The 22,291-nt window shown below is 48.3% G+C and overlaps 1 protein-coding gene across 1 annotated transcript; it reads right to left on the minus strand.

Annotated features, from left to right (window-relative positions):
• Positions 1–12,908: 12,908 nt before the first annotated feature.
• On the minus strand, positions 12,909–21,957 carry MORN5 (MORN repeat containing 5). The gene is made up of 5 exons (XM_078616058.1): positions 21,883–21,957; positions 20,347–20,494; positions 19,216–19,327; positions 16,124–16,255; positions 12,909–13,921 (listed from the first exon to the last, which is right to left on the minus strand). The coding sequence occupies exons 1-5, from the start codon at positions 21,927–21,929 to the stop codon at positions 13,836–13,838; spliced, it is 525 nt and encodes a 174-aa protein (XP_078472184.1). The 5' UTR covers positions 21,930–21,957; the 3' UTR covers positions 12,909–13,835.
• Positions 21,958–22,291: the final 334 nt, after the last annotated feature.

The following is a 22,291-nucleotide window of genomic DNA, read 5'->3' on the forward strand; positions in this document are numbered from 1 at the left end:
GCCTTCCCTAACCCGTGCCTTCGCTAACCCGTGCCATCTCTAACCCGTGCCTCCTCTAACCCGTGCCTTCCCTAACCCGTGCCTTCCCTAACCCGTGCCTCCTCTAACCCGTGCCTTCTCTAACCCGTGCCTCCTCTAACCCGTGCCTTCTCTAACACGTGCCTTCTCTAACCCGTGCCTCCTCTAACCCGTGCCTCCCCTAACCCGTGCCTTCTCTAACCCGTGCCTTCTCTAACCCGTGCCTTCTCTAACCCGTGCCTTCGCTATCCCGTGCCTTCTCTAACCCGTGCCTTCTCTAACCCGTGCCTCCTCTAACCCGTGCCTTCGCTATCCTGTGCCTTCTCTAATCCGTGCCTTCTCTAACCCGTGCCTTCTCTAACCCGTGCCTTCTCTAACCCGTGCCTCCTCTAACCCGTGCCTTCGCTATCCCGTGCCTTCTCTAACCCGTGCCTTCTCTAACCCGTGCCTCATCTAACCCGTGCCTTCCCTAACCCGTGCCTTCTCTAACACGTGCCTCCTCTAACCCATGCCTCCTCTAACCCGTGCCTCATCTAACCCGTGCCTTCCCTAACCCGTGCCTCATCTAACCCGTGCCTTCCCTAACCCGTGCCTTCTCTAACACGTGCCTCCTCTAACCCATGCCTCCTCTAACCCGTGCGTTTCCCCTTTTTCACGTCTCTCAACGTAACTCCACGCTTTTCCATTGCTGTTGCCGCTGCACGATTTTCAGCCTTTGCTCCGATGTCTTGGTCGATAGAGACTTCGTCCAAACTGGTAAGAAAAGTAAGTGGGCTTGGTGCAGCGACGCGTCGCTAGAATGGATGGTGGCCGCCACGTACAGGAATTGAATAATATTCTAGAGGTATAAGTTTAGCTGCAGTGCAAGTCTCCATATGATTCCATTAATTGTCGCGACCAGTTGCAATTAGCAATTATTTTATGAATAAATTTACGCGTGATATCATTCCTTGCATTTAGGTCTGTCCATGATATTTACTCAACTGCTTTTGTATTCGATACTCCCAGTTGCATCAATTTGTTAAAATTATTTACATGACTCAAATCACTGCCTTTCCTGGCTTCTCGTGCTATGCAGAACTTTCCCAGTAAACAAAACAACACTCATATCCAGCCTCTTGTATTCTCACAACCCGTGCAAGAAATCTAACCCTTCCTTTCTCTAATAATTTTCACGAATGTTCTTGTTGTGTGTACCCTGCTGCTATCCATCACTCATTAATGGCTGTCGTGCATGTACTTGTGTTGAACTTCTTTCGTACCATACATAGCCAACCGCACTAATCGGCAGGTGCATCATCACATTTGAAGACTCCGTAGGCGCGTTGACGGCCTAGGCAGGGCTTTCCATCGACGAAGAACGCCCCCCCCTCCCACGTGAGCTGTTACGTCACAAAAAACGATCGCCCCTCCCCCCTCCTACGTGAGCTGCACGTCACAAAAAAACGATCGCCCCTCCCACCCCCGCGTCTCGTTGCAGGCACCAGCACGGCCACTCTGCAAGCGCAGACTCACCTCTTCATCACCAGCCCTCACCACGCGCCCCACCACTAAACAAGAGGGTCGCCCTGCGCGAGCGAGCGAGTGAGGAGGAGGAGGAGGGGCACCCGAGGGATTGTCTCGAGGCCTGACTGTTTGCGTAGCTTCCTCCCGGCGAGCGCCGGCTCTGCTCCCCGGTCGCTCGACAAACGCCAGCCGCGAGCCCCGGGGGGGGGGGGGGGGGTGGGGGACACGCCTGCGACGCAGAGAAACTCTCAGCAGCTGCGCTCCTCCGAAGCAAATCGCGACGCGCCTCTCGCCCAGAATCATCAATCGTTATTTAATCCCGGAGAAATCTGGCGAGCCTATGAGGCTCTTTAATTTTGTTTTGTTTCACAGACGTCCAGTTCAGGGGGCGGGTCAGAAAGTCACCTGGCGGCGCGTCGCGGGCGTTCATCCGTCGGGGTCGTACGATGAGAGAAGAGGCGCGCTGATCGCGTGCGATCTGTTCGTTTGCGTAAATGGACGGCTTGCCCGTGACGCACGCACGCCGCAGGAGGCACGGGACGCTACGACATCGGGCACACTGCCGACGACGTTGAACGGATTGGCGCGGCTCGGTCGGTTTGCCGATGCCATGCGGAAGACGAAGACCAAGACTTTGCTTTCAGGAGGATCCTGTGCATGGATCATAGACCAACTCCTCTCTGAATTTTATTTCATGAATTTGTGAAGATTTAGATTTTTTTTTCATTTCAAAATACCGTGAGTGCTCATGAGTCAGACAGGCACGTGTCACAAAAGCGCAACACATTTCGTCAATAACACTATGGGCCTGAGAGGAACAATTCAGAGAGCTGGTTGATGCTTTGGGCGATGGCCCTGTTTAATCACTTCTTTATTGCCGTATTGTTGTTCACGTTGTTACGCTCATTTACCAAGGAGAAGGCCCTCGCTGAGTCTCAAAACTATTTTTCAGGAGGGTCCTGCAAGGTGTTTTCGCAGTAGCAAGGAGGGAGAGGGGGGGGGCAATGTGTCAGCTGTGCGTGATTCAGATTTGAACAATTGCCAGGCACATGTTCAGCATTGAATCATTGGCGAGTGTCTGTCGTCTCTGCTCGTGCCAACGCGGCACCACGGATACTAAACACCGCGCACGGGACAGGACAACTTTTCCTGTCGCTGCGCCGCGCACTGCGGAGGTCTTGAAATCTTCGCTGCTTTGCCGATTCTCACTGGAAGGCGAGGACTCGCCGTCGGCGTGGCCCGGCGACCTGCCCCTCGAAGCCGCTCAGCCAAAGGGGGATTCATCGTCATCGGCCGCACGCGATCGAACGTCCACGGCACGTTCGGCATGCGCTCGCGTGGGCCAGCGCCCACGTGACTCCGCAAGCGCCAGGCCTCCCACCGAGAGCTCGCTGGGTTCAAGCCCGGGGCTGGCGCGAGGCGGCTACGGCGCAATGCATCATGTGATTGAAAAGCTGCACCGCGAAAATCGTGCCCACGGACTTCAATACTCACCTACTCGCTCTCCTCAGCCAATCACTGTTATTCAATTTCGATTTAAAGCTTTCGTGACTGCAGGGATTCATATTCTTGGTTCTTTCGGTAAAGTCACGTAGAAGGGAAATAATAAAATAATAAAAATAAAACATAATATTATTATTATTTCCCTTCTACGTGACTTTACCGAAAGAACCAAGAAGACACTGTTATTCAGATGTGTTTCTTTCGCTCGCCTACTCGCTCACTCAGCTATGAACTCGTTCACTCGCACAAGACCTGGATTCCCTCCTGTAGCCTTGATCGACTTTCGGAGGCAAGCGCTCTTGGCGAGCACCGCACACGAGGCGTTGGGTATCCAGCACCACGCCCGGCCGCCTTTGTCTCCCGAGTGGCGAGGTTTTACACACCCCCACCAGGTGTTCGTTTGAGGCAGAGTCGCTCTAGAGGAGGCCCAGGACCGATCAGATAGTCGTCACCGGTGTTGGCCATGAGCGGGAATCGAACTCGGGTCGCCGGGTTCGTAGTGCGGCGCACTGACCAACGCTCCACCGCTTCTCACGACCACTCGCTCACCCACTCGATATTTATTTTTGCGAAAATATCGCCGTATCTGAATTACCCTTTGCATTTCCTGACAACAACAACAAAATATATACTTTTTTCTTGTACAAAAGCACGGCAATTAACGTTCTAAGTAAATCTCCGTAACGCTTTAAGTAGCATTTTCCAAAAAATAGAATCCAGAGTAATTGGCAGCATGGTGGTTATACGATCTCATCATTTTCATAGCTCACTGAGTTAACTGGCTTATTTATTGCGAGACTGACGGCGCGTGTGCATTATATGCGTTACAGGTTTGTGTAAAGTTCCTACGATTGAAACAAACCTACTTGGCTGGAGTCAAGTGGCCCTTGCAGGACGCTTAAAGTGATCGTCATGTGCACGTGAAGTCCGCCAAAAACATAAAAAACTATAAACAACGAAATTGTGAAAACATCTACCGACCACGAACAACTGAAATCGTGACAACCCTCGCATCGTGAACGTTCCCCGCGTAACCCGCTCCGCGAAAAACGCCTCGTCAATCCGCGGTCAAAGATGCCGGTGATGCGAAGTGGCGTTGAAGCTCCCTCGCCTGTCGCGTCTGTGCAGAATTTGGGCCATGAACAGCTGTGAAGACGGCGTGACCGCACGCACGCACACCAACGACGTCTCCAAGACGACCCCGCTCGCTATAGCAAACGACGACGCCGTTTTTAATTTTTGTGGCGCTGCATTGACACGAAGCAACCAACGACGGCCGATCGGGTCCGTTCGTCAACAAACCCTGCCCACGAAAGACGAGAAAGCATAACGGGCGACGTTTCAGGCAACGGCCCTCCTCCATCGCACGTCGCCTCTTGCATCCTGTATATATTTATTTGTTTTTAAGGGCAGTGTTATTTGACGATCGTGTTGAGTTTCACACTCGTTTAAGTGAAAAAAAAGTTACCGTGCCGCAGAACGCGCGTGTGTACATTGAACTTTTGCAGCAGACTTGTTTTGTATCGAACTATTTATGAATCATAGACGCGTAAGATCGACCACCGAGGTCAATGGCGACTTTTAGGGGTGGTTTGGAACAGGGCACTGATAGAACAGAGGTCTGGCCTGTCACAGACAACTGTGCCACAGCACTCGACAATCAACAACTCTCTAGTGTAAAATTGCATCCACGTCACACAAGTGGGTGGCTGCTGCTCTATAATGTCTGCTGGCAAAATAACAGCACTGGCTTAACAGGCCTGACTTCTCTGATGAGACCCAGAAACGTTTAAACCGGTCCCGAGTTTGATGGGCTTGAAATAAATTCTGTCAATGAGGAGTTGTCTGAAAGACGTATTGGCTTAATGGTTTAAGTACTATAGCGTTTCGTTTTTAATGGAGGCAGACTCTTGTCGATAATGATCTGGCCAGATGACTCGAGCAAGTGGATTGTGAGTTCACATCCTCGTCGGCGAAGGATTGTCTGAGCCCATCATCCCTCCTCACATTGTCACCTTGTGGCGTCAGGTCGAGCAAGACCTCTGGTGACAGCCACGGCCAAACTCTGCCACCCACGCCCTGTCTCTCGCTACCTCTCGTTGCTGGGTCAGTGTGGTAAGGCCGGCCGTGTACTTGATGTCGTACATCCCACCTCCTCCGATGTCGACCTCTGCCCCTGCCACGATTTCTCTAGGCCAGAGATTATCATTACGTGTCCAAAGTTGACTTTTTAAAAAACGAGTACCAGTGGTTGTCTTGTGGATCGCCTCGCCGCCTCCGGCACAGGAATGTGACATTTCCCACCACTGGCCCAGGGTTGTAAACAGGAGATGAGCGCCAATGCCTCCGAGGCCGCTCAATGGAGCAGGAACCCACTCGGACCTGTTTGACTCGTCCACAGCGTACGGCACGTGGTGCTCATAATCACATCGGCGATCTTACGTGAAGCACAGTTAGGAAAACAATAGTATTTTGCGTGTCGTCGTTTTTGCAGCATGTGCGTTTTAAAATATCCATACGATGTCGGTGAAAAGCTACGTTAAGTTATTCTTAATAAATTCCGTGTACATCAGGTTGATGTTCATAGCGCGCGTAGCGTTACCGTTCGTAAGCTGCATTTTTGGCAGCTTCTGTGAGTGCCTGTCATGTCATTCCCTCTGCACCTCCGATGAGCACGATTGGCTCCGTACGGTGCGCAAGGAATTCAACATACATACATTCAATCGATCGGTGTGAAATGTATGTAACGTTCCATAATTCAGCGATAGCGCCAGACGGAAGCGGCGGACGGCACAGAACCAGACGAGTTGCGATGGTCGTCGGAGATTGAGAATGTTTTTTATTATTATTCAAGACTTGAAAGCGCCAATTGTTGGAGGTTGACCAGACTTGAAAGGGGGCCGTGTCCGTTCCAGGCCACTGGGGACCTGCCGATGAAAAGGCTCCCCGTTCCCGTTGGCTTCAGCCGAGCGGGTTTGACACACGGCATGTCCCTCTCCGGGCGAGCGAAGGTTTTCGTGGCGGCCACGTTGGGTGGATGACGATGCTCGCGTCGGTTGCTGGTGTGTACACGTACGTACGTTGGGGATTTCTTTCGCGCCGTACGTAGCCAAGCGTGCTTATTGAAGGTGCCGCGGTGTGGGGGGGTGGTGGAAAACGACCTCGAGACAAAAAAAATGTTAACTTTTCAAATGGGAGTTGTCTCGGTTGGCCGGTTTTCCATATTACTGTCGATCGAATAATTAATAATTCTTAAAAATTGTATTTCCACCACGCGACAAACTCTACTCACGCTACTCTTAGGTTTTTTCGGTAAAGTCACGTAGGTAAAACAATAAAATTATAATAGAAATAAAATAATAAATAAAAATAAATCAATCAATTAAATCACGACGTTTCGGAGGCAACACAAGTCTCCGTCTTCAGGTGTGACCGTCACAGCTAAATTTACTGTATCAAGTGAGGAAAAATCCAAGAGACAAGCTCTTAAATACAAGTTAAGGGGGAGGGGGGAGGGGCTTATTTACTCACGGTACCGCCCGCCCCTGTGTTCATCCACCGGCTGTCAATCCATACTGCGTGCGGGCCGACGTGGGGTCAATCGCCCACATTTCACCACGCGCCCGTCAGTGGGGTTTGGTGAAGATGGGACCCGTGCCGGATTAAACTAGTGCGGCGCCTATAGCATATGTTCTTAAGGGGCCCTGAATTAAAAAAATACGTAAATATTAAAACACACAAATGTTTGTGACTTGCATCGTAAAGTGATTGTATTTTTGCATTTGCTTTACAGCCAGATAATACGACAAATCGCTAACCTTAAACACCCGGTCGTTCATAAAAGTTGAAGGCGGTATAGTACTATAGTAATATAGCAAGTGCAGAATCACTGAACCGGAATTGATAGTTTGAGAGCATTTAGCGCGGGGCCCTTGAAAGTGCGGGGCCCGTAGCTACTACATATGTAGCTACTATATAAATAGCTACATATGTACATATATAGTAGCTACTTTTGCTACTAGGATCATCCGGCTCTGGGTGGGAACCACATAGACGCGGGAGTGCAGCGCAGCACAGCGTGGATTTCTGCTTGCAAACCGTGCCGCCCCGCGCCTCCGACTCGCGCGGCTGGCTACACGCGGCGCGAAATACGCCCAACGGACGTAGGTACATTCTGTGAACGTGTTTATTTGCTGTATTTATTCCGCTCGTTTACCCAGGAGAGCCTCGCCGAGTCTCGAGGGTCTCTCCATCAGGAAAGGCTCTCGCCACGGCTTCGCGGAGCAGAGACCACGATGTCGCTACGCGCTGAACGACGCGTTAATTTACTGCGTCGTTTTTTGTGCAGAAAAAAAAAATCGTTGCCGCTCAAGACCAACTCGATGGGCCCCGCTCGTAGTTTTTTTTTTGATTGACGTCTTCACAGTGTCCGCTGTAACGCAAACGGCGCCTGACCTGAACGGGGGGGCAACTCACCCCGCACAAAAAAAACGAGCACCGCATCCCATGCCGCTCTCCCGTGAGCTCGTGGTGGAAATTCCACGAATCCTAATGCGGCGCGAGCCTCATCCGCAGGACAACTCGGTTGACTTATCTTTACGAAGTGGTTCCTGATTGTATCAACCCCCATCGGAGGGATGATGTGCTGAATCAACCACACCCACAATCACCCACCACCAACCCGTCCCCCCTTCCGACCGTGAGCCGCTCGCTCTACCGCTGAGCCAGCCTGGGTTGGGGCCCCATCGGGTTAGGGCCTCAAGCCTCTTTCTGAGGAGGATCCTGACAAGTTTTCGAGAGCAGAGGAGCAATGATTGATATGTGTATGTGTATGTATATATATATTCCAAATTGACTAATTTGAGGGTAAGTTTTCAAATTTGGGCCATGACGCCCGGCACATACACAGTGAGTGGTCCACTCTGACGAACGACATCATGGGGATCTTTAAAATCCACATGCGGCATGTAGCATTTCCACGGTTAATGTACCCTCGGGCATTAAACGCGCTGTCTTGTGGGCCGTGTCACCGCCCTCATCCTGCAGTGTATTGCCATGAAAACCGAGCTCGAGTACGATGGATAAGGCACAGCATGGCTTAAAAATACCACTAGTGCTCCGTAATATTGGTCGCGAAAGCCTACGTGTTAAACACAAGTGCTACTGTTTTTTTCTTTAAACGTACCCACCCAACGTGTGTTATCGCCGTCCCTTGTAAACACTGCACGTGGAACGGACGTGTGGGCGGTCGTTGCGCCGTTATTTATTTGCTGAAATGTCAATCGCTGTCCATTGTTTCGCCAGTGACATTGTACGTGTTGCGAGAGAGAGAGAGGGAGATTACAAAAAAATCGCCGCTCAAATAAAACGTGCAGTGCCAAGCACAGGGGCTGGCTGGCTGGCTGGCGTCTATTGCACACGCGCACAAGCTCGCAGACGACACCTGCCGACGGTGGGGATGACGGCGCGCACACAAAGACCCCGACGACCTGAACACACCGCTGGGGCGAAGTGCCGTTAGCGAGTGGCGCCTGTGAAGGGAGAGGACACGCCGCGTGAGTGCGAGATGTGAGCCAGCACCTCGCCTGGCCACTTTGTCTTGGTGCTGATGTCTAATATCAGGTCTGAGTCGACCTTGGGGAGACCCAGAACCGGCACAGATATTCATCGGCGATGTTGGTCGTGAGCAGGAATCGAACTCGGATCACTGGGTTTGTAGCGTAGTGCACTGCGCCCCAACAGCCTGACCAACAACAATACAGCCGCCATTCGCCGCTAAGTGATGGTAATGTCACCACGGCGCTTGTGCCAGGCTAGGTGCACTTTGAGGCCACGTGAAGTGTCGAAGGCTCGCTGACAGGAGGTCACGGGACAGACCCAGGTGCCATGGGTTAGCTGACTAAGATGACTGGTGATGCCCTGCTGTGCAAACGTGTTGTATTTTAGCTGCCCGGCGCACCGCTCGTTGTTGTGAGCGTCGCTCCTCTGCCCTCCATTGTTGTTGGAGGGCGACTGCCTCCAACAACAGCCTTACACGCACACACACTGGGAAACTGTTACAGTCCAGATGGCACAGCCAAAGCAGACTCACCACTGAACCTCAAATCAAATCATTAGAACGGTTGGTCTACACATCATTCTTATAGCGCAGGGCTATGATCGCGAAGGAAAGCACCGCTGTGTTTCACAGACATCGTCTGCTGTGGTTTGTCGCAGTAGGGGGCCGATGTTGTTCAGCGTAATCCCAAATTGAGTAATTTGTGGGCTCCTTTTAAACTCGGGCAAACTCGAACCACGACGCCGGCACGCGACTGGCCTCTTTTCGAACGTACGCCGGACTTCTTTCGCACCGTGCGTAGCCAGCCGCGATAATAGAGTGGCACCACGGGATCCATATCGTCCACGGCGCAAGCGGGCAGGGCGCGTAGAGTATTTCACAGCCAACACGCCGGGAGTGGTAACCAGGGCGGCCTGGCTGAGCCGAACTACGAGCGGCAAACACGAATCCAGCGGAATCCAGCGGACGGCACAGAATCGGAGAGGGACATCTCGGGCCGAGGCGGCAGCCTGAGTACTGCTAAAGCGATGGGAGACGGTGGGAAAGTCCACGCTGCGACTGTGGATGCGAAACCAGAACGAGCATCTTTATTTATTCTAGAAGAATCCAATGAGCTATGAAGCTTTTTTGTTCACAGATGGAGCGCACGGAGCACATCATCCACACTTGGCCTGTCGGATTTTTTTTTATTTGTTTCAGTTTCATAGCTCATCGTTATTCGTGCAAATTGCACCTCACAATCGCTGAGGAGCCACAGATAAGCTGCCAGGTAGCCTGGTGGTGAACCGGTGGCTGCCAACGATTGACCAAGCTCTGCAATCCTCTGTGTAGTAAGATGTTTTCAGCCAATTAATTCGTTTATTCATTTCGATAAAGGAATAGGTCGTCACTCAACATCCAAAATAAACTTTCTAGTGACTAAATTACTTAGATTTATAATCATTGCTACTCACACACAGATATATAAAAAAAAAAGATGCAGCAGTGTTTTGTACCAAGCCTGACTGCTGATGAGACTCAGAAGGTCAAAACTGTTTCAGAGTTAACAAAACGGGACCTTTCTTGTCAGTATCAAAATGTCAGAATAGGTTTTACCCTTTCTGGAAATAACACAGTTGTGCTAAGATATTCTTGGTTCTTTCGGTAAAGTCACGTAGAAGAGAAATAATAAAAAAAAACATAAAACAATAAAATTTTCACGACGTTTCGACTGCAATACAAGCAATCATCATCAAGTGTGAAATCCACAGCAAGAATTGTTTTAAAAAGTGGCGTTTTTTTCTTAACGTCAGCACCACGGACAGCGATTTGGCAGTTGCTGATAATGATTGCTCGTGTTGCAGTCGAAACGTCGTGAGAATTTTATTGTTTAATATTTTAATTATTTTATTATTTCCCTTCTACGTGACTTTACCGATAGAACCAAGTATATTAATCCCTGCAGTCACGAAAGCTTTAAATCAAAATTTAGGTGTTAAGATGTTCAAACACCAAACAAAAACCTTTTTGCAAGAAGTCATGTCTGCAGTATTAGGTTTTACCATAAAGGGTATAAAACCTTTTCTTATACTTTGATACTGGCAAGAAAGATCCCATGTTGTAGCTGTTCACCCCGAGTTATAAATGTCCTGATAGTGCATTGTCTTTGTGCTGTTCGGCTTTTGGCGTCCTCTGGTCTAAGACTGATTGAGACTAGGCCCTAAACAAGGCTGTCTCTGGTATAGAACAGTTTCAAAGACAATGCATATACTACCTTAGCATGTATTTTTTGCATGTTCACCGCAAGTACGTGTGGTTAATGCAGACCATGACTCCTTGCAAAAGGTTTCTGTTTGGTGTTTGAACATCGTAACACCTATTTTATTGCCGGAAAGGATACAACCTATTCTTATACTGTTTTAGAATTCGCTTGGTTAAACAAATGCTGCTTGGTCTGGAAAGCCAATCACTGTACACAGTTTTGGGTAAAACTATATAACACATAACACAAAATAACCTGACGATTAACGATTATTTGGCATTATAGTTTCGTGTCGAACGAGGACTCATTGATTACACAAAATATCCCTTGCCTGTGAACATTACGCAGTTCGCCAACAATGTCTATTTAGATTATCTTATAGACATTTAGATGTTTTTGGCTGCTATAAATGCCCAAATGATAAGCCACTATGTTGAGCTCTCATTTGTGGCCAGGTCGCTTTTGAAAAAATAAGTTAATACCTCAGTGTGCTTAGTCTGGTAGGATGTGGCTGGTTTAGTGTTGTATTTGTACGTTTGGGTGATCTGTTTACCCTTCTTGTATTTTGCACTCCCGTCATGTTTTGTATTGTTTGTTGCTGTAACGTTCTGACCCCGTGTGTAAATAAATATTCTTATTTTTGAATGCTGACGTCACGCGTGTAAAATACACATTGACAGAAAACATCCATATACAGAGATCAATGCAGCCAAAACGCAATAGTAATAATAATAATTCAAACGTATAATGCACATTCCGTCCTAGGACCCCACATCGCCGAAGCATTCCACCCTCACCCCAACAGCATCGCACGGGGACAATTGCGCGCCTATTTTTCCGCAAGGTAATCGTCGGTTTGTAACGAAGTAAAATAAGTCGCTCCTCGCGCTCAAGGACACGCGCGGACGGCTTCGCAGCGATCGTGTCCATTCGCTGCGTTGGCCCAACAAGCCAGTCACGGGGGGCCCTTTACCGCTGTTGCGTATTTTTGTTTTGCGACACGTAGGTCACGGAGCGTATGCGCCCGGTTTCCAGATAAGCAAAAGGCAAAAAAAATTTCGACCACCGATCACAGCCGCGAGAAGTTTTGCTTTGCAAACGCGCCCACAACGGTGATTAAGAAAATTACATTTAACGTTTAAATCATCCCCCACCTCCCCGCTTTGTGAACGGGAGGAAATATTTTAAACGTGACAATTTGCGCCGGGTTGCGGTGTAATTATCCGGTGGCTGGTTATGTCATTTTCTCGGCTGCCCCCTCATTTGATTCACAAATTACATTTTAAAGAGTGCGGAGGTAGTATGCCTTGACAAACGGCAATTACTCGGGCGCTTGCAGAACCTGTCATTATACGTGAATGCCAAAAACTGTTGTGAAATCAATTAAACTGTGCACCACATTGCATCAAAATCAATCGTCTGAGCGGCGTTTGTAACGGCATTGCATAGCGATGTAACGCCGCTTAATGTTCTCACATTTATTACAATGGAGATCGCAATAACAAACATTTCAGAAATAAACCAATTCAACCGTGCATATGTTGGCTATAAAACCAATTACACTCCAAATTGGTAGGGCAGTGATGAGCACAATGTGCTATGGCCTGGACGTCAATTGCCATCAAAGGTGATATCTGCACAGGGTCAGAACCACCCCATCACCAACCCCCACTGACCAGTGTGGTGAAGTATGGTCAATCAACCCCCCACGACCAACACGGGCATGAGGAGGGAGACCTTCATCCAGCAGTCGGATTGATTCGAATTGTGGATCGTGAATGAATTTCTTGAATTGATTGTCATCCCATCCCCACTGTTATTCCCAGCGATCCAATACAAGAACATCCCTTCCAGCCCGAGATGAATCCCGTAGGGAAGGAATAACTGGCAGAGGGATCCTCTCAAGCCAATAACAACACCATCGGCTGGGCCAGGGATGGAGCGAGGATCAACTTTGACTGGGGGGTGCCGGTAGAAAGCTTTGGTTACTCAATAACGACCGCGCGCATTGTTGTGTTGTCTGTGCATCAGAAGGAAGAACAGTGTGCGTACACAGCGAAGCAACTTGAAACGGAATGCAGCTTTCAGCCTTGTCCATTTATTCACCCGGTTCTGACGTTAACCGCACACCGAAGCCCATTAAAAAAACACACACACACACACTTGCTTTACACGCGGGATCTGTCACAGAACGGTGAAGGGAAACAAGGTGGATTATACGTCTCTTCGGGGTGGTGACATAACCCAGCGGTAGCCTGTTTGTTGCTTGCTTCAGATGTTCGTGTTTCGAATGCGGCAGGTGGCCGTGGGTCATACTGAAGGTGTATTAACCGTGGTACATGAGCCGTCTGCTTAACAGTGGGCGTCAAAGATCATGTGACCTTATTCGGAAAGAGTAGGCTTTTGTGTGCCGGAATCATGGGTCCAAATTTGCCGAGCTAAAGACATTTTCCTGCAAATCAATCAAGTGGGATTACACACAGGTACACTGCTCCTTACTGTGAAACTACTGCACACGATGTATTTTATGCGGGCAACTTCGTGAAAGCCCTACACTATAAGCATTGTGCGAATACCAAATGTAGTCAGTTATTATAATTATGATAATTATTGTGTATTTTTTTTTCCATGTGTATTATGTGTATTAAGCCCGTTTCACTTCTTAGGATATATTGACGATGTGGGCCAGATCCATGTGTTGGCGAATGTTCCTTTTTGACTGATCTTTTGTAAAAGTGCTCCAACGATTCCATCACTAAACAACAAGATGTGAATCTGGTTCTCTGTCCTGACTTTGATTATGCACTGCGGTTTTTTTCCTCTCCAGATGATGGGATTTCTGGCTGGCTGGCGGGAGCCTTAGCTTGTTCAAGGTTTGTGGTGTAGTCACGGGCTTTGTTTGAAGTACGGTCATCGTTGGAATAACCTCTTCGATCCAGCGTTGTCGCTTGTCAGCGGCAAGATGTCCCACGAGAGGCCAAGCGGACCGCACACGCGCTCGACCGCAAGCTACTGCTCATCTACGATGCGCACTCCCACGTTCTCGTCCCAACCCTTCCGGCAGTTCCGCACAATCCAGTCGTGCTCATCGTCGTCTTGAAAACAAATCGACAACAGCAAACGGCAACGTATTATTAGGGGCACGCTCAGTATGTTCCACGTGACACAAGTTGCTCGAGCGCAGCCCCGTGCTGCACGCGCACAGCTGGCATGGCGCCCTTTGAAGCGAGAAAAACAATGGACAAAACTCACGCGGTTCAAAGTTTTGTACTTCAGGATCGTATAGCCCTGGCAAGACGGTTGTGTTTGCGACAATCGCGTCAAATCGTGCGAAGTTTTTTTTTTCTGAAAGAGTCAGAATAGTTCTCAGGATGCCAATCTGACACGTGTTGCGCCCATGCTGATTGTGCAGGGTGGCAAGCCGATGTGAAGGGCACACACCGCTCTTAAGTTAAACAAGCAGCGATAAAGTCGCCCAAGGAACACCACACGGATTTCTCACCACGAGCAAATGTAATAGCACAGAAGACATTGAAGACATTGTTTAGCTTCAATAACATCTTAACAAACTCTTTGTCAAGCAGGGAGGGATAATAATAGTAACAATAACAGTTTGTTTTTCACTGCCTGGGGCGTCTCCGAGCAAGTTATGCGCGTTAAGTGAGTTACATCACAAATAATCTCACACCACGTCACCGCCCGACAGGTTTATACGGTGTAGATTTTTAAAATATTAATTAAGTTGATGATGTCCTTTAAACTCTTACACTTCACCCAGTGTCTGTCATGTTGTTCTATCACCCCACATGCTACTTAATTACCAAGCACATAATTGGGCTGTTCGTGAATAGTGATACAATAGACATTTTGATGTAAAATTAGTCACTGGTTACCCAGTCTCACCGACATGAGACTGGGTAACGAGTGTTATGTTTAATATGCAGAGATGCAAGATCCTTAGCCAATGACCTCAACAGAAAACCAACTGCATACAATTGGTGAATTATACAATGACCAAACACGGAATGCTCTGCAAGCCACCGCCAAAATGCCTAAAGGGTTGCAGGTGTACAAGATGGTTAATTTACACCTCCCATATGTTCTAAACGTACCAGATCAATGGGTGCAAAACCATCCATTTGTAACGTTTTAGTAAGAGAAAGGCAAGCCTCCGGTCACACTCCCAGCTGGCTGACCAATTCAATATCGCATTGATCCCAGACACTGCGTCACAGCCCCACAGCCTTTTTGGGTGCAAATTTGCATTCATCAACCCACGGGCAACATGAGAAAATCGCATCTCCTTTATAACGTTTTCACACTCATCGGAACGCCATTGACAGGTCAGGACTGTTTAATGCACCTTGAGACAGAGGTCAGGCTTTAAGGGATTTAATGTCATACCATCGGAGTGACAGAGTCAGACTCGAGTGCTCAGGGACAAGCGTGGAGAAGGTTCAAATCGGCCTTTCACCTCTGCAATCGATACGAAGCCTGCCAAAGCCATCAGCAATAAAGCAGTGCTCTTCCATTGACATCGTTCAAGGCTCTCGTGAAAACATTCAGCCTCGGGTGAAGTACACGACCGTGTGTGTGTTGGTAGAGTGTGATTGAAAATAAACCTATTCCAAAATTAACAACGAACGGAATAGAAAATAAATAAATAACCTCACCAAATCCGTCAATAACACCGCTTTAACATGAACAATATATAACAGGCGACGTATCGGGTAATGACCCTTCCTCACAGCACACGTGCACCCTAAATTCCAGCAACTTAAACGAACGCAATTAATAATAACCACAGATATCCCCCCGAGAGCTGATCCGATTCCAGCGTCACAGTCGAACAAACCAACCATGGCCGTGTGCTCCAAACGGCCAACACAAGACGACCAAAGGCCTCTCGTTGAAAGCGACAAGGCGAAAGTGGACGGCCAAGGGGTAAGTTAACATCGTTCATGAGCAACGGATGCGGCAAAGCCCGACGAGACAAATCGACGAGGTGGTAGGACAAGCACAAGACTGTACCCAGTGCAAGCGTACAGTACGCGTGCTGAACGTCTTTCGCACCGTACGGAGCCAACCGCGCTGATCGGAGGTGCGGGGGGAAGGACAACAAGCTGAACACAACAATAGAGTGTTTGGTTGCTATAAATTCCCACGTGATAAGCCACTTCGTTGAGCTATCATTTGTGGCCAGGTCGCTTCTGAAAAAGAGCTGGTAAAATAAATAAAAAGTTTAGTTTTAGTTTCTATAGATAATTGCGTAGAGAAGGCAGGCATGAGGATCGCACCTGCGTTGCGGAGAAACTCGTGATTGTAGTCGGACACCACGCGGGTCCCCGGATCATAGAAACCGTCGCCGCAGTCGTAGCAGCCCGGCGGGATCTCCCTCGGGGGGTCGATGTTTGTCAGCTGTGAACGACCTGCGCCGCCGTACACGTGTGCATACCCACAGCCACGCAACGATGCATTGCTTCATCGGTCAAAATTATATCCACGCGCTCACAATACGCGCACTGAACCGTGCACATTACAATCGATTAGAATAATTTTAATTCCTATACGATGTATATTAGAACGGACTGGGAGACTCAAAGACACTCAGCGAGACCACAGGGATATGTAAGAACACTGCAGTGAAGACACACTCTACCTGGGCTTAATCAGTTTCCGCTGTCCATGTTATAAGATGATGCCTCTGTTGTTGGGGTTCTTCTGTGAATGGCTGAGCAGCCCAATCCTCGGACGGACAGATCCTTCCACAACTCAGAGGCAGGTGCTTCTCCAGAGGGGATTACCCAGATGAATTTGGCTGGTACCACCAAAGGCGCATGATTGGCTTCGTGCTCAAATGATTAATCGATTACATTGGCTTATTTCTCAAATAATCCATGAATCGGCAGTTAGTTTAAAGTGGTGAATGCCGAGCTCGGGACCACTACAGCGCTGGAAGCTCACGGCGGTGCACGCCCTGCGTGACGCACCTCGGGTGAACGGCGACAACGATGACCACATCAGTGGCATGGATGATGAATTCGTCATTCACGTTAAATCCTGTATTTAAAACGCATGTTTTTGTATGTATGTGTAACACGTAGACTTTCCGCGACCAATATTATCCATAATAGAGGTTTTTTGGGTTAGATCGCGTAAACATAAATGTGTCGTTAAACCCGCCACCACCCGACATGGTCAATTAGTAAGGTTTGTTACGTAAACAAAACATGAGAATAGGTTAAGATGTTAAAACACCAAACTGAAACCTTTAACAAGGAATCATGTCTGCATTAACCACAATACTTGTGGTCAAAATGCAAACAAAAACGTACTCCGATAATATATGCATTGTCTTTGAAACTGATTGGTCCACACCAGAGACAACTTTCTTTTGAGCCTCAAAACGGTGTTAGACCAGAGGACGCCAAAAGGCTTACAGCGCAAAGACAATGCCATTATCAGAATAATAAGAGCTCGGGGTGAGCAGCTACATCATGGGACTTCCTTTGTCAGTACCAAAATATGAGAATAAGTTTTCCCCTTTTTCTGGCAACAAAACAGCTGTGTTAAGATGTACTGGCAAAGGAGGTCCGACGATTGAAACAAAACATGTTGCGTGAACGAAAGTTCACACGGCACGCACCACGAAATCATCAAACAAGAAGCACCCAGGAGGCTGCGTCGTCATCCATCCGCGTCAGCATCACGGTGTCGCTGCAGTGCAACAGTGACGCCTCCACATCGACTTTCTAGTCATTTCAACATGCAGATGTTTTGGCGAGTTCCCTGAAAAAGTGAATTATACTTGTTTTAAATGAATTATTGTTTAATCGTTGAAATATTTATGTTCTTTTTTTATTATTGTTGTATTGTGAAAAGTGATGCAGGTGTGTATTTTGGGGTTAGGAGTCGAGTTGGAATGACTGTCCGAAACACATCCCTAGGTTTTTGCATTAAATTAATGTGAAAAGCCGTTCCGACTTACGGAATTTCGTTTTACGTCGTGTTTCTTGAAGAACACATCGGGGGCTACCTGTCTCTGTTCCACCGTCACTGGACATGACAGGGTGTCTGCAAAGTGTCGTTACCCTCAAGTTACCTAAGCGTGCCGTTTGTTAATCTGTGCTTGTCACGCGTGATGTAACACAGGGGTACAGGTTGTGCCCGTCACGTGGAGGAGCGAGTTTTTGCGAGCGCTTGTCAAGAGAACGATGGTGCGCACACTGACTGACCCTCCTCTGGACAAGAGTGCAAAGTGAAGGCCGTGGAGGCTGTGATGCTGTGGAATTTGTTGTAAGTGACCCATCGGAGTTTGTATTTCAGAATGTAAATTATTTTAATTCCATTCAAATGTAGCGCGCGACATGTCATTTGTGTTCAATCGCACGTTACTGATAACGTGGGTGGTACTTTGACCTTGTAGACCCCCGTGTAAAGTTCTGTATCGTCCAACAAAGTGAAATACCGCCACCTGCTGGGATACCTCAAAATTCCACGTGATTTGAATGGACAATGTGCCGATACTGCGTCTATTTGTCCCATAACACAGGTTTACAGGTTATGGATGATATTGGACGCGAAAACCTGCATGTTAAACTGCTCCTATTTTACCTTCATTACAGAAGTCCAGGCTCAAAAGTGCCCTTTTATACTATTGCTACGTCTGTATATTTGTCTCCATAAAATAAGTAAATATCCACACTTCTCTTGCTTGAAGGCCTACAGACTCACATAGATACCCATAGACCCACGCAGAAACCCAGGACTGCCTTTCTCGCTATAAAATAAATATGCACTGAGTTTCTGACGGTGACTTGAGATGCAGCTGCATTTAGACGCTGTATACATCCACATTGTATTGTATCAATTCTTGACGGTGTGCAATGCAAGAGAGAATCATGATATGCTTGGTAATAACATTTTTTGTTCTAAGAAACACCACTGCCGTGTGCGTGTCCAGGAACCAATAAGCTGACATCATATAGTAATAAGTTTTAACCCTTTCAACTGGCACAAAAACTGACACCTTTATACAAGGGATCATGTTTGCAATAACCACAACACAAGCAGTCAAACAAAAAGAAACAACTCTGATAATGATAATGATATGCACTGTCCTGGAAGTTGATTGTTTCTTTTTGTTTGCATTTTGACTGCTTGTGTTGTGGTTATTGCAAACATGATCCCTTGTATAAAGGTGTCAGTTTTTCTACCAGTTGAAAGGGTAAAAACCTATTCCTATATTTTGCCACTGGTAAAGGAGATGTCTCATAGTGTATAAGCTGACATCAGTGGAATGATAACGGAGTGCTTTAACCACTACGCCACCGCTACTGACTACACGCTCGAGTTTAGGCCGACACGTGTGCTTGTTTGGAGGACAAACCAGCTGGTTTGAGGCCGTTGCAGATCTCTGTGTAGAAGCGGCGATCGTCTCCAGTGCAGTACGACCAGCCTTCTTCTGCGTACACCAAACCATCTGCAAATATGTATGTCCCCTGGCAAGACGCATGGTAAAAAAATAACACTTTAAAAAAGTATAGAATGTGGCAATGCAGGAATTAAACTATATATCATTTAAAAAACTCAGAATTTAGGAGTAAATACAATTATTCATTAATAAGAGGTTTTTGGGTGAGATTGCGTAAATATGTCAATGTGTCCATAAAACCCGCCACTACCCGACACAGCCAACTAGTAAGGGTTGTCACATAAACAGAACATGGCCAATTCGTCACTAGTACAGCACACCGGTTGGTTGGGCCACAATATTGTCACCTTTACCAAGCTAATATTTCAACGTGCCAATGTATTGATCGAATTCTGACCCGATAAAGCTGCTCACTGGTGGTGGCTTCATGCTCTTCGCCATGTTAAATTCAGTCGATGTAAAATAAAACGTTTAAATGCTAACAATGCAAGTCGTGCATGCAAGCGTACATCAGCAGCTTGTGTCTGCTCAGGAATACCAAGGTCTCACAATCACACCTCAGGGCTGCCACCTGTCCGGGTTTTGACCCCGGAGAGTCCGTGAATTGGAATGTGTTGTGTCAGGTGCCAGAATTAGATTTTCCCGAGATCTGGTGGTGTTTGCGTTGAATTTAATTGCAGTTTGCTACCGCGTTTTCATAGCGTTAGGCTAACGTGAGAATTTCATCCGGGCGGTTGGCCTGCAGTGGAAAAGGTTGCAATACTAATCGGATCTGCTTAACAAGTAAGCTTTCACGACCAATATTATCCATAATAGAGGTGTTGGGTTATATTGCGGAAATATAAATGTGTTGTGAAACCCACCACCAACCGACACAGCCGATTGGCAAAGGTTTGTCATGTAAACAGAACGTGCCAATTCGTTACGAGTTCAGCACACCGATGCGTTGGAGAGTAAACCCACAACATCTACTAATCGAGTACAAAGTGACGTTCCGCCGGTAATTACAACCAGCATCATCAGGCGACAGCCAGAGTCGCGGGCAAATCCTCCTGCCGTTCCGGTCTCAAATCGGATCCACCGTACCTCGACGACTCGCCCATTCTCCCAGGTAGCCTGATACTTTCCCCGTCCGGGAAAGTGCATGGTGCCCTGCCCATGGGGGAGACCATCCTTCAGCGTGCCTTCGTAGCGCGACCCGGTGCAGAACGTGTAGCAGCCCTCGCCCTCCATCCTGCAAGCTCAAGACAATACGCCTCGGGTGACATGGAACACGCGCGCGCCCGCCGTCCGCTGTGGGTGTCAGCTCTCGGTGTCCCATGTCAGACAGGGACAGTTCCCGTCATGTATAGTGTATATAGTGTACCGCAAGGCCGTAATTCGAATATTCGAATATGCTCAAAATGTCCACCCCCCCCCCCCCCAAATATTGCTATAAAATAGATTTCTGTTTATATGAATGAGGATATGGTTGTACTTTATCAATCCCTAATCTCTGCCATCACATACAATGAAACAAGAAAAGGTAAAAAAAAACAGAGCAATGTAATACAATACACTATTAGACATTCTTTTTATAAATAAATAAAAAGTCCATTCTATGTGTTAGTGAATTTTTTTTTATATTTTATCCAGAAAATTCGTTTTCAAATTTACATTTTTTTCTGGACGTGACGGCTCATGAACTTATCTTGACATATGATACTTAACACTCGTATACACCACACCTATATAAAGATCACACCAGATACGTGACTTTTAAAACATGACACCTGCCACGTCTTCTGTTACATGACACCTGGCACAAATCTTTTGACACATGACGCCTACACGGAACCTGCGTGGAGAGGGGGCAGCCAGATTGGTAAGTGTGGTGAGTGATGACTTTGGTAAGCGGTGAGCGCGGTGAGCACGGTGAGTGGTGAGTTTGGCGGTGAGCAGTTGTGGCGGTGGTGAGGGTGGTGAGTGTGTGGTGGGGAGTGAGCAGTGGTGAGGAGTTTTGATGATGGTGAGTGGTGGTGGTGGTGAGCGTGGTGGTGAGCGTGGTGAGGGAGTGGTGGTGAGGGTGGTGAGCGTGGAGAGTGTGTGGTGGTGAGGGTGGTGAGCGTGGTGGTGGTGGTGAGGAGTGGTGAGGGTGGTGAGCATGGTGAGGGTGGTGTGTGGTGGTGAGCATGGTGAGTGTGTGGTGGTGGTGAGGAGTGGTGAGGGTGGTGGTGAGGGTGGTGAGTGAGTGGTGGTGGTGAGCGTGGTGAGTGTGTGGTGGTGAGCGTGGTGAGGGTGGTGAGTGTGTGGTGGTGAGCGTGTGGTGGTGAGGGTGGTGAGCATGGTGAGTGTGTGGTGAGGAGTTGTGAGGGTGGTGAGAGTGGTGAGTGTGTGGTGGTGAGGAGTGGTGAGGGTGGTGAGTGTGTGGTGGTGAGGGTGGTGAGGGTGGTGAGTGTGTGGTGGTGAGTGAGTGGTGGTGGTGAGAGTGGTGAGGGTGTTGGAGGTGAGCGTGGTGAGGGTGTGGTGGTGAGGGTGGTGAGCATGGTGGTGAGCATGGTGAGGAGTGAGTGGTGAGGGTGGTGGTGGTGAGGGTGGTGGTGGTGAGGAGTGGTGAGCATGGTGAGGGTGGCGTCTCCTCACCGCCCGTTCTTCTCGTCTCCCCGGTATTTGCTGCCGGTGATCTCCATGCTTTCCCGTTTCCACGGCAACCGCGGACGCTACGGCGGCCGCGTGGGACGCACGCGCGCGCAAAACGCGTTTAAAAAATCAGTTCACTCGTAAGCGGTGAAGATAAACTAACAAGAAAAATTTAGTATTTAATCAGGTAAGGCCCACGGGAGCTATGTAGCTCTTCTTCAACATGACTTAGCATGCGGAAATGTAAGCAGCCAAACACAGTACAGGCACTCCTCTACTTACGAACGCATCCAAACACATTACAGGGACTCATCTACTTACGAACACAGCCTAACACAGTACAGGCACTCCTCTACTTACGAACTAGTTCGAGAGGTCTGTCCGTAAGTCGATCTACTCTATAGGACTACCC

This window comes from Lampetra planeri, chromosome 49 (genome assembly GCF_965212315.1).
Source record: "Lampetra planeri chromosome 49, kcLamPlan1.2.h2, whole genome shotgun sequence".
Classification (NCBI taxonomy): Eukaryota; Metazoa; Chordata; class Hyperoartia; order Petromyzontiformes; family Petromyzontidae; genus Lampetra; species Lampetra planeri.

What these genes read in the sequence shown, in the direction of transcription:
- MORN5 (XM_078616058.1), bottom strand. Translation starts at nt 21,929, where the DNA reads ATGGAGATCACCGGCAGCAAATACCGGGGAGACGAGAAGAACGGGCG. An exon ending in CAACGGCCTCAAACCAGCTG is followed by an intron (nt 16,256 to 19,215) that starts GTTTGTCCTCCA and finishes ACGGCGGCGCAG; the next exon opens with GTCGTTCACAGCTGACAAAC. An exon ending in CGAGTTTCTCCGCAACGCAG is followed by an intron (nt 13,922 to 16,123) that starts GTGCGATCCTCA and finishes TTTGTTTTCAAG; the next exon opens with ACGACGATGAGCACGACTGG.